The sequence below is a fragment of the Pelmatolapia mariae genome, linkage group LG5, assembly GCF_036321145.2.
Source record: "Pelmatolapia mariae isolate MD_Pm_ZW linkage group LG5, Pm_UMD_F_2, whole genome shotgun sequence".
Lineage (NCBI taxonomy): Eukaryota > Metazoa > Chordata > Actinopteri > Cichliformes > Cichlidae > Pelmatolapia > Pelmatolapia mariae.
In genome coordinates this window covers 622,501-635,000 of record NC_086231.1, presented here as the reverse complement: position 1 = coordinate 635,000, position 12,500 = coordinate 622,501, and the positions used below count along the sequence as shown (strand labels likewise).

At 47.0% G+C, this 12,500-nt stretch overlaps 2 protein-coding genes across 3 annotated transcripts in view; one reads left to right on the top strand and one right to left on the bottom strand.

Moving 5' to 3' along the window:
* nicn1 (nicolin 1) overlaps window positions 1-12,500 on the top strand; it is a 581,340-nt gene that overhangs the window by 508,485 nt on the left and 60,355 nt on the right. The window lies entirely within an intron of this gene.
* Window positions 7,496-8,848, bottom strand: LOC134627458 (nuclear factor 7, brain-like). The gene is made up of 2 exons (XM_065470947.1): window positions 8,074-8,848; window positions 7,496-7,986 (listed from the first exon to the last, which is right to left on the bottom strand). The coding sequence occupies exons 1-2, from the start codon at window positions 8,846-8,848 to the stop codon at window positions 7,496-7,498; spliced, it is 1,266 nt and encodes a 421-aa protein (XP_065327019.1).

Below are 12,500 nucleotides of genomic sequence, written 5' to 3'. Positions count from 1 at the left end.
ACCCTCAAGGCCTGGAGTTGGACACCCCTGCCTTAAACTGTCTTCAAACATTCATTTAATGAAGCATTTGATTATAATCCATCAGATTCTCCGTGTTCTGATGACAGCCCTGAGAGATCGATAAGTCTGCTCCATCTCACAGTCACATTTTTATTCTCCTGTTTCTGTCAGGCTAAACTTTATTACTACAGCAGCTCTTTCCCAGTCTTACTGACCAAAGTGCTTAAAGCACGCACACACACACACTCACAGCGCTGTCTGCAGCAGCTGTTACTTTCAGTCGTATAACATTAACCTCTTCGTATTTTCTCTATAATGTCAGTGAGCAGAAACAGCTTCAGCTCAGTGGAGAGATACAACAACGATTTCCACCTGCTTCCAAACATGAAGCACACATTTTATTTTAGCTTCCATAAATCCAGCATGAGTAACAACACGTACTCCTCGCTGCTACAAATTCTCTGCTGCTTGCTTCTGCCCCAATCAGAATGGAGGGTGCTGTAAAGCGGCTCGTGGTGCAGGGGCGGATCTAGAAGGGTGGCATGGGGTGGCAAGTGCCACCCTAAAATGATCCCTTGCCACCCCAAGTGCCACCCTAGTTTTGCATATGACAGTGTTGTTTATTAAAATAAGATAGCATTAACAGTTTGAGCGTAGTTACAGTCAACAGTGAATATAAATGCTAAAACTGATTATACTGAATAGTGTGACCCCCCTCCACCATTAACAAATGGTTCAGCCCATAGCATGGAACGGCTTTATTTTTTGTTGTCAGTAGCAGCCAATGCTTATGATTGTGTCAGAGCACATTTTGAACAACACAACGGGAATTTCAGATTGGTTGTTGCACTCTGAGTCTTTATTTCAGCCCATATTGAAAGTTCGGACTTCAAAGGATGTTTTTAAATTTTAATTACAGTTCAGTAAATCCAGAGTTATGATTAAAAAATATATAAGCCATGCTTTTTTCTAAATACTGTCGTCAAGTTTTGTGTGTGTGTGTGGGGAGGGGGGGGGTTAAGCATTTTCTAAGGACAGCCCGAAAACAGCAAAGAAAGAAAAGCCACCTCTTTCTTATGGAAAAATGTACCATGTCAACCAATTTAAAAAATATCAACACGTGGGATTTGGTTGTTTAGGAAGAGGGGAACGTTTTGGGAGTGACGCCAACGGCAGGGAGACAGAGCGAGCGAGTGTGAGTGAGAGAGAGAGTTTTTTTAGATGTGGGAAATTTGTAACATTTAGTGTGGAGTGTGTAGTTAGTGTGTTGTGTAGTCATTGTTTTGTTTTGTGTGTCAGTGAGGGCACTAATGAATGTCACAAAGGCACATTGCAGTGTAAACACTGTCACCAGGTAGAAAACCAGCGGAGTGATACACCTCCTGTTGTCAGGCCTGCAGGTTTCTCCCTGCGCTGTTCTCCTGGTGGAAAAACTTTTTTTTTTACTGGCACACATCATTTGTGGGGCATCTTACTGCGACACCTGATTGTTCTTCATTTTAGTTTTAGTAATATTTTTAAATGGTTGTACAAAATAAAAAACAGCAGGTGTACTGGCTGCATTTTTAGATCAATAGTTGTATATGTTTACAAAATGTGTGCATACGTTTTCAAAATGTACAATTTATATTTGCATTTCAAGTTATAAAAATAATTTACTCAACATGTCTGTGGGTTTTTTTACAGTAAAAAAAACTACTACTAGGATTTTAAGTGTTTTGTGTGATTTCAGATCAGTAACATTAATACAGTATATCAATGAAAAAACAACTAAATTCAGACACGTGAGGCTGAGCTGAAACGAATGAAACAAAGCAAGGCAGGAAGAAAATAAAATGAACCAATTTGAATGTGAAATACAAACGTAAACTCAAAAGGAGTCAAAAATGAGCAGTTATATTTCAGACCTCAGTGGGTTAATCCAACAAATCATGAAAAATTAGGTTTAAATTTTTGTTCATGACAGTGCAGATTTCTGACATTTTGTGTAATTTAAGAACGTAACAATTTCATGATTTTCTAACAAAAAACAGTGAAACTTCAGTTAGTGTTTGTAAATGAACCGCCCCATGTTGTGTAGCTTTCTGGATTTTATATTTATTGGGCGACATATTTATTTATTATACAGACTATACAGTACATAGCATCAAAGCTCACATGTTTTATGTAAATAAAGTGTGTAATTATGTGGGCTACAGACAATAATCAAGTTATGGACTGTATTTATATGAAAAGCGTGTATGCTATTTTAACCATATGTGTTTGAAAAAAAAAGACTTTGACTTTGCCTCCCCATTTGATTTCTTTGCCACCCTAAGAAATTTTCTCTAGCTGCGCCCCTGTCGCGGTGCTGTGATGCGTCACAGAGCAGGAGTTCACTGCAACAGAAACCTGTGAAACATCTCAGATTGGAGCTGCACCTGCTGCCCCGCGCAGGGCAGGAAACACGTTGACTCCAAAGTTCATGAACATTTCCCTGTTATTCAGAAATAAGCGAAATAACCTGGAACGCTGCACACGGACAAACATCAGCTGACTGATGGTCCTGGACGGGGTCAGCTGATGCGACGGTCAGACTCGTTTCTTCCTGCAGGACTTTTTCACGTTAAAGAGTAAAATGTGCCCCAAACTTGCTCTCAGAGTGCTGACGTGGCGTCTCCGTCCTCTCTGTCCTCTTTTGCTCTTTGCTGGTTTTTCATGCTTTTCCTCTGAAGTCTGTGTGTGGGTGGGAGAGATGAGTTGTTTGTGCCGTGCTCCTTTAAATCAAAGGCGAGGGGAAGGCTGTGCTTTAATCATATTTCACGCCGACCTCACTTATCTTCCTCGCCGTTGTTTAAGGCATGTCATTGCAGATATATCAGCCTCCGCCTGACTGCTACAGTACGGAGACACACACACACACACACACACACACACACACACTGTATGTAAAGCCTTTATGAGTCCAAACATGACAGGATGACAGTGTGTTAAAATGTGGAACCAGAATCGCAGCGTGTTAACATTTCCTTTGGAAATGCCAAGGTCTTCCATTTTTCTCAGCGTGCAGTGAGCGGGCGCTCAGGCCTGCAGATCACAAAGACTTTAATTTGTTTTTCTGACAGCAGCCTGAAGGTTACAGTGATGAGCTTCTGACCTGAAGACTCCCACTGATGCTAATTCCACCCAGCGTCCTTGAAAACAAAACCGCAGGCGCAGAACGAGCTGAGACCAAAACACACTTTTCATGTGAGCAAAGTTTGATTTTCCTGTTTCAGGTGTTTGTCTGTTTGAGGGTGTTTATCTGGGCCCAGTCTTAGAGCAGATGCTACAAACACTCATGATTCTGCATCTAAACACATCCATCAAGTCCTCCACAGATTCAGATTAAACTTATTTGAAGCATATTTTTCATCTCATCTAAAGTTGAGTTTTATTCAGTGATAAAATATTTTTACACTCAAATAAACAGGAGACAGCCCAACACTGAGCTAGTGTGTGAGAGATACCAGCTACGTATAATGTGGCTCAGCCGTGGCATGGCTCAGGCTCTGGAACCATAATTATAATTATAGCTGTAATTACTGAGAAGCAGCTCGAACGTGAACGTCAGAAAAAGCTTTGACACTGAAGCTCAGTGTGAGACTTCATCAGTGTTTCCTGACCTCAGCCTGGTAAATGCAGCAGTAACAGCTTCACGCTGAACAACGCTCAGGAGCAACTCGGAGCTTCTGATCTCGCCCAGATTACTTGGACATGTAGCGCAGAGGAGGCGGGGATCAAACCGCAGACACTCCGATCGCAAACGTGTCGATTTCAAATCACTAATCACTCATGACGTTAGAGAAGTGGCCTGTTCGTGTTCGTGACTCTTGTGTGTGAGCATTTCTGTGCACACATCAGTGAAAGTGGCTCAGAGTGTGTCTGACTTTTTGTTTCTTAGTTTGACTTTTACTCTTTTTACAGCGTTTCTGTGGCTGAATTTCGGGTTTCCAGCAGAAATCTCGTGCACTAACAGTCAGTTGAAAGCAAACGGCCAAAAGTAAGGATGCCTTTGTTCTCTTTATTCCACAGAACGAGTTTCACATCCAGGCTGTGAGGAACCGCTGAGCTGTGTGGGCGGGTCTCTGAGGAGTGGCTGCTGGGAAGTCTGGAGTTCACGAGTCCTAAATAAAGTTTCACCATCTCAAAAATCTAAGTTTCAACTGTTTACAACTTTTTCATTTATAAGGTTTCAACTAATACAGTCATGAATAATAATGATAGTAAAACGTGAATATTTACTGCAGTATATCTGACATCCTGCTGCACATGAGGGTCCAACAAGATCTGCTTAGGTGAATCGTAAATAACGCAGCGTGCAGACGGTTCTGATGCGTTGGTGAATCTGTCTGAAGACTCAACAGCAACGTTTGCAGAAGCTTCACCTTAAAACCAAAAAAAGAAAAGAGGAACGTCTCTGCGGCGTGAGCTCTGTTTGTTCAGCGACGGCGACCCATCAAACGTGTCCCGTCCTGGTCACGTGACAACAGCTCGAAGAGATGAGTCTGTCTGCCGTCTGGTTCTGCCTGAACAGCTGCAAACAGGAACGACCTGAGACCTGGAAATTCTGTCCACAGTAATAATCAAAGATTATTCAAAGTTGCCGGGAGCAAGTCTGACTCACGGCCAGCAGTGTAAACCAAGCTCTCAGCGCACCTGTACAGTATAGGTGTACTGTACAGGTGCACTGTACAGGTGTACTGTACACCTGTACAGGTGTACTGTACAGGTGTACTGTACAGGTGTACTGAGAGCATACTACCCTAATCTTTTATTACCACATATGATAGAAGTATGATTTGTATTGTAAAGACTAAACGCTAGTTTTACTCACACAGCTGTGTGTTCAGTCTGAGGGTGGGACTCTGGTTTTGAAGCGCTACACGTGAGCGGGCAGTAAACGTGGGTCTTCCTGTGTTCGCAGCTGCAGTTCATCAGACTGCTGGCCTTCACCTCTGACTGATAACTGTGAGAAAATGACCCACGCAGGTGAAACTACACCTCTGAAGTGAATCCAATCAAACTTCCATAATCCAATCAACAAAAGGCGGCTTTCATCCGACGCTCGAGGCCTCCCGATGCTTTCATCCAAACCAAACGCCCACAACGACTCACACGGGCCTTTGTCTCTCCACTGAATCACATGAGCTGTGTTTGCTGAGGTTAGCTCTCTGTGGGATGAATGATTGGTAGCAGTGAAACATGAATCGTGCATGTGGCCGAGGGGGGTCGTCTGCTAGAGCCCGAGCACAGGTCCAGGGAACAAGATGTGCTTCCCTGTGGTATTCAAACACGAAGGTCCCATCAGAGGAGTTTGCATGAAGTGTGATTACAGCCAGAGTCTGAGCCTAGACGTGACCGCGCCTCACGGCTCCGTCACACACAGTTATCATGGAACCACTCGTAACCGTAACCTGACTCTGTGGTGGGTAAATACCTGTTGGATGTGAGCAGGGAGGAGCCTGCTGATCGAACCACAAAGAACTACGGCTCACATAAAGGTGGATTATTGTGCCTGTTGAGCTGAAGCTGCCGCGCTGGAGAGAGGACGGCAAATAAATCGTTAGGGAGGAGCTGAAGCTGAAATCCATCTCACTCTGTTTCTGACTGAACGTCTCCATAAAACATGCAGAGTGGTGCTCAAAGCGACCACGTCTGGAGTGAAATAAGTTTATTTCTACAGAACATCAGATTCCTAATTACCCAAACACCGTCTGATGGATGACGGCAGCTGGCTGCCCTGATCCTCTGCTCCGATGACCTGAGGGAGGGGCTGGAAGAGGAGGTCAGTTAAAGCTCTGAGAGCTTTGCTGCATCTAACGAGCTGCTGACCAGGAGGAGGAGCCTGTGTCTGTTAGAAACGCAGGCTGCTCGGGGTCAGAGGTCAGACAGGGTCTCTGCTCCAACATGAGTCACAGGGAAACGGAAGCTGGAGCGACCGACAGCAGGAGACAGCAGGAGGCAGCAGGAGACGGGCCGAGCGCTGCGGCACAGAAACGTCCTCGGGCGTGAGAGCAGCTGAAATATTCCAGGAGCCAATCACAGCTCTCTACCGAGGCTTCAACGGGCCGGGCACCAAACTGCTCCGGGGCGCCGGGCTGGGACCGGAGGAGCTCAGAGGAACGTGTCCAGGTGTTCTGACTACCTGACGAGGACGTCGTCACGGCATCAAAGTGGACGTTGTTTAATACAGTAACCCTTCTGACACCGCCGTCCTCTCTCCCCGCCACGCCTCGTGTGTTCGGGTCGTCGTGCATCATAGTGCGCTCGCTGTGCTGACAGCTCATCATCGGGCTTCAGCGGCGTGCTTCCACGGTCCGTCTGTAAATCAGAGTCAGGCAGAACTAAAGCGACTTCCTGCCTGCGCGTCTATTAAAGGCCTCGGGAACATGTTCGCTGCTCGCCGTCGAGTCCTCTGAGGCACTTTTTCATCTCTCCTGCTGTTCAACAAACACAAATGAGTCCCAGTGTTGGTTTTCCATCACCGCACAGCTCCCGGGGCACTCCGCCATCTTTCCTTCATGACTTATTGAGGTGGCAGGAGAGCTGTATTTCCTGAGGCAGCAGAGAAAGCCATTTGTCACACCTTCGCTGGAGGAGAAACTGGAGGAAAGAAGAACGTCAGGAAGTAAGCGATTGCCACCTTGATCCCAGCTGCCCACCAATCTTGGCCTCACCTCTCTGAACAGCTGCCGCACAGACAGGCTGCAGAAATCCATACATTTCAAATGAAACTGAGATTATTACGTCTCAGGTCCTAGCACAGAAAGCTCGATGTACCTGCCAGAAAAATAAAGGGCGGAGAAAGAAACACAGGCTGGAGATGATCTTTGAGTGCAGCTTGGAGCGAGCTGCCTGCAGCTGTGACAGCTGCTGACTGTGGATTTGACTCTGAGAAGCACCGTCTCAGATTTTGAATTTCTTGTTTGAATGAGTTGCCATGTTCGTGTGGTGGAGATAGGTGTGCCCTGTGATAGCAGCTCATGTCAGCGCCTCCCAAAGCAAACTGGTCACGGGGGCGGGGTCAGGCCAAGAGCGAGCAGTAACACGAGAGTCGCACAGAGGAGGAGAGCCGGGGACTCTTTGAATGAGTCCTCTGCACCCTCCACCCTCAGGTACCGTCTCAGGTGTGGCCAAGGCTCTGTTGGTGTGACCCCGGGTATCACAGAGCGGTTATGGGGATGTAGAGTGTGTGTGTTTGTGTGTGTGCAGTGTCAGCTGTCTGAGAACAAGTGAAGAGGTCAGAGGTCACATGCGTCACATTAGCTGAGCTCTTTTATTTACAGTCTGTGGACAGATGCTGCTGAGAGGAAAGACAATCTCTGATAGTTCAGGTGAACAGTGACAGACGAGTTACTGATCCACACACACGTTTATACACAGGAACATGAGTTACATACGAGAACAAACCTGTCCAACAGGGACACACACACTCCTCCCTCCGGGCTCAGACGGGGTCACGTGTCTGTTTGGTTTAATATCTCCGATCCACCGACAGCTTCACGGGCAGAGTCTTCACTGGGAGTTTATCCCCGATGCTGATGAAGGGAAACATCCTCTCAGTGAAAGTGTGTGTGAAGGTGTGTATGTGTGTGTCAGTGTCAGCGTCAGAGAACGACAGCTGTCCTCCGTCCCAGTCCAGACTCGCTCGGATCCTCTGGAGCTTCTTCTGCAGCTGGAGGACGGTGGGGGGAGCAGATCCTGAGCGAGCTGAGTATTCACCTTGATTGAATCCTATTCCACCAAATCCAGAGCGTATGGGTCCCTTCCTCCGGACGGACTCCGCTAACACGCCCAGTCCCCAGTGTCCGCAGTCTCCAACCTCAACGACCCAGCTGTGGGCCCCTGAGGTAAAGCCCTGAGAGCTCAGGACGAAGCAGAGATGATCAAACCTCTCTGGATTATCGGGGAGCTGCTGCAGCCCACCCACCCTCACGCTGCTCAGATCCTCAGACAGGGTCAGTTCTGGGTTTGCAGTGTTTGGGTCCAGAATCAGAGGAGTGTAGGAGACCATATACTTCATGTTGTTCCAGATGCTGAAGGTCAGGTTGCCCAGGTGTTTGGCCTGGTCTATCAGAGCTCCCGAGGGCAGCTGTGGATCATCCAGCAGGGGGCAGCGCTGGGCTCTTTCCACCACAGCCTTGTAGTTGTGCAGGAATGAGACGTCTTCAGCTCTCAGCTCCTCCTCTGTGGCTCTGATTGTGTCTGAAAGAGCTGCTATCTCTCTGCTCAGAACCTCCATCTTCTCCTTCATCATCCAGCTCTTCTGCTCCTCTTCCTCCCACAGCACGGTCAGCCTGGCCTCCTCTTCCTCTGCTAGAAACTGGTGAAGCTTCTTAAACTGCTCCCTAATCTTCCTCTCTGTGCGTCGGGCCTGGGCCTTAATGTGTTCTGCTGTTTGATCAAACTTCACTTGGACTTCTTCACAGACCTTTAACTTCTGCTTTAAAGCTTCCACAGTTTCCTGAAGCTCATTCTTGTGTTGTTGTGCAGCTTTATCGATGGGCTTGAACGTGTGGTCGCTGTGCTTCGTCTGCTCGTTGTCCAGTCTGAGTTTCTCAGAGTGCAGACTGCAGAGATCCTCTGAAGCTCTCTGATCTCTCCTCTCTACAAACGACTCACACAGGTTCTTCAGCACCAGACTAACCGGTGGATCCACCCTTGAAGATCTTTTCTGACACATTGGACACTCGTGTGTTGGCTTCTCTCTCCACCATCTCCTCAGACAGTCTTTACAGAAGCTGTGGCTGCACGACAGAAGCACGGGATCTCTGAAGATGTCGTGACAGATCGGACAGCACAGATCCTCCTCTGATCTGGAAGCCATGGAGTCTCCGAGTGAAGCTGGAAGCAGCAGACAGGAAGTACAGTCAGTCGTGGTTCCCCTCCCTCCTCTGCTGCTGAATGAATGCCTTTATTGTCACTGCATGAGACACAAACCACAGAACCTGTTCTCACTGTAGCACGAAGCTACACGACACATGCTACTGATAAATGGAAATCACCGTGAGCCGTTTAAACTATTTCAAACTCACCTTCAGTGTGGAGCATCAGCAGCTGTCTCTGTGCAGCAGCTCAGTCTGTCCGTCTCTGTGTCTTTGGTTAGAATAACAACCTGTTTCCTGTTTTACGGCAGGCGAGACAGGTGAGGGTGGAGCTCTGTGAGATCGCATGAATGCTTCTGTGTTACCTGCAGGTCAGGTTTCTTTCATTCCACAGTTATCAGAGTGGAAAATCTGCCGGCGTGCAGCAGCGGTGCGGGTGATTACTGACGTGGTTTAACGCACAGACGGTCGTGTGTTCCTCGTCTCATTTCCACCAGCGTTTCGTTTAAAGATTTATGTAACGTGTGATTTGAGTACTTGGTGATTTAATTTGGGCCCTTTTTGCAGGAAACACTTTGTCTGTATTCTCAGGATTTACTGCATCAGCAGATTTAAAGAACAGGGTTTGTTGTATTTTTGGAGATTTTTAAAATAAGATGGTAAGGCTCTCTCATGTTATTTTAGTAAAAGTAACACATGACACAAAGGGTCGTAACGACTTCCTCAAACATACTTTAACTCCATAAACGTCTTTTCCTTCTGATTATTCAAACAGGTTTTTATGATTTTAAATCCTTTTCACTTCATTTCACTGAGCGGTTTATTTCGTCAGGCGTGAGGACGACTCCTCCGTGTTACTGCAGAAATCAGAGAGAAAACCTCTCACAGCTGACACGTAAACCCAGACTGACCTGTCTGAGCACGCTGGGATCGTAAAAGCAGATCACTCATCTGAACTGAGTCACAGTTACAGAGACCCGAGAGGCCTCTGCTATCAGTAAGACACAATGTGAGGATTGTTATAAAAAGACACACACAGAGGGCTGATTACAGTGTGTCAGGTGTAATACCTCACTGTAATCACATTACATTTTTTAGTAATGCAGTAATGTAATGCATTATTGTGCCTGTGAAGGCCTGTGGTACATAGCTGATTATTAGAGATAGGTTGATCATATTTAAGATTGAAGCATTAATTAATGGCAGGACTTCTTTGAGCAGTTTTGTAGGAATGGGGTCTAAAAGACACGTTGATGGTTTGGAGGAAGTAATTATTGAAGTTAACTCAGAAAGATCGATTGGAGAAAAAGAGTCTAAATGAATATCAATGGTACTCAAAGTAGGTGCAGATAATATTACATGAGTCATTTTTTCTCCAATGGTTCAAATGTTATTTGTGAAGAAGTTCATGAAGTCATTACTAGTTAACGTTAAAGGGATGGTTGGCTCCACAGAGCTCTGACAGAGTTTGATTATCTTGTTAATAAAGATGTGACAAAGACTCGAGTAATAAGCTAAAATAAACCATTAACATAAACATCAACAAGAAAACACCTCCAAATAATTATGTGTTAACTAAGCCACACATGATGGTGGGGCGGGGCAGTGTCTCACGGAGGTTTCACCTGTCGGCCCCGGTGATGGTAATCACCCAACAGTTTTCACACCTGGGCTCATGTGACGACTCACTTGATTGGCAGCGAGTCAGGACCATCTCCAACGAGGACAACGCCCTCTCGGGTTTCCTTACCTGGGAGTCGCCACCTCTCGGATGAGAAGAGAAACATCTTCCTGAACCTGAAGAAATCCAACTGCCTTCTTTTTTTTTCATATGAATATGCCAGCATGAACAGTGTGACCGACTAACTGTGATTGAACATAGCTGATGGTTATTGGCTGTCTCTCTGTCAGTGAGTAAGGACAGCTTAGCTTACCTCTCCCCAAAAATCAGAACTCACAGGCCTGTTTGTGTCTGTGAGTCGGCTCAGAGACAGGAAGTGGAGACAGCACTGCAATAAGTGACTCGTTTTACTCAGACCTGCTGACAGCCATAGATGCAGCTTTGTCAGGTCTGAGCTGTGGCCCCAATCTGTGCCCCCCACGAGCTGTGGCCCCCCGAGCTGTGGCCCTGAGCTGACCTCCCATGAACTTGTTTTTAATATTTATTCTCTTTTGGTAGCCATGGAGACACACTGGTCTACATTTTGCTGGTATTTAGTGTATGACATTAAAGATTATTCAACTGTGACATAAGTATCAGTTTTCAAACTGCAGATTTTGTCCACACGTCAGAAAGCAGGAAAAAGTAACAACACACTTTCTGTACGTGATGGCACTGCAGGCCGTTTCTCAGCAGCGATCATTCAGGAGCAGACTGACTGCCTGTAGATATTTATGGCTCATTCTTTTCAGTGTCCACAGACGTCTTATGTCTTCCCTTATGTGGTCTTTGTCAGCAGGTGGCTAGCACCTGGAGACGCTAGCAGGACCTCAGTGAAGCTTCCTGAAGTGGCAGGAAAGCACGAAAAACACAAAAGCAATGCAAACAGGCATCAAGCGTTTCTCTTCCTCTGTTTGTCTTTGTGTGTGTGTGTGTGTGTGTGTGTGTGTGTGTGTGTGTGTGTGTGTGTGTGTGTGTGTGTGTGTGTGTGTCAGTATAATCCTTGCTTGTCATTCACGGTCATTGCCCGCTCTCAATGTTGGAAGCTGATCTAAATCGATTTGGTGTATTAAATCCAGCAGAACGTAATTGACCATCAGACGCTGAAACATCCTGACAAGATGCTGCAGGAGGAGGTGAAGAGGAAAGTAAAGTTTTCATCTTGCATCACTTCCTGTAAACTCTGCGTCTCTCTCGTGTCTCATTCCAAACCTCCTGCGAGACCAAAAACAGACACGAAGATTAAAAAAAAAGCTTTAACCCAACAATGAAAGACGAGCGAGCTCAGAGGTCACGCTCGTCTTTAGGAGGCGCAGCAGAAGATCTGAATGTTTCTCAGGAACATGGCGAGTTTGTGTCGGTGACTTTGGAGCAGCATTTCTTCAGCTCTCAGAGCCGATTGTCTCCACTCCGTGTCTCCAGGACCTCTCTGGTTTCAGGTGAAACTTTAAAAATGCTAAAGATGCTGACCTGTGGGACGCTGACCTGTGGGACATGACCTGTGGGACGCTGACCTGTGGGACGATGACCTGTGGGACGCTGACCTGTGGGACATGACCTGTGGGACATGACCTGTGGGACGCTGACCTGTGGGACGCTGACCTGTGGGACCATGACCTGTGGGAGGCTGACCTGTGGGACGCTGACCTGTGGGACGCTGACCTGTGGGACCATGACCTGTGGGACGCTGACCTGTGGGAGGCTGACCTGTGGGAGGCTGACCTGTGGGACATGACCTGTGGGACGCTGACCTGTGGGACGCTGACCTGTGGGACGATGACCTGTGGGACGCTGACCTGTGGGACATGACCTGTGGGACGCTGACCTGTGGGACGCTGACCTGTGGGACGCTGACCTGTGGGAGGCTGACCTGTGGGACGCTGACCTGTGGGACGCTGACCTGTGGGACCATGACCTGTGGGACGCTGACCTGTGGGACCATGACCTGTGGGACATGACCTGTGGGACGCTAACCTGTGGGACATGACCTGTGG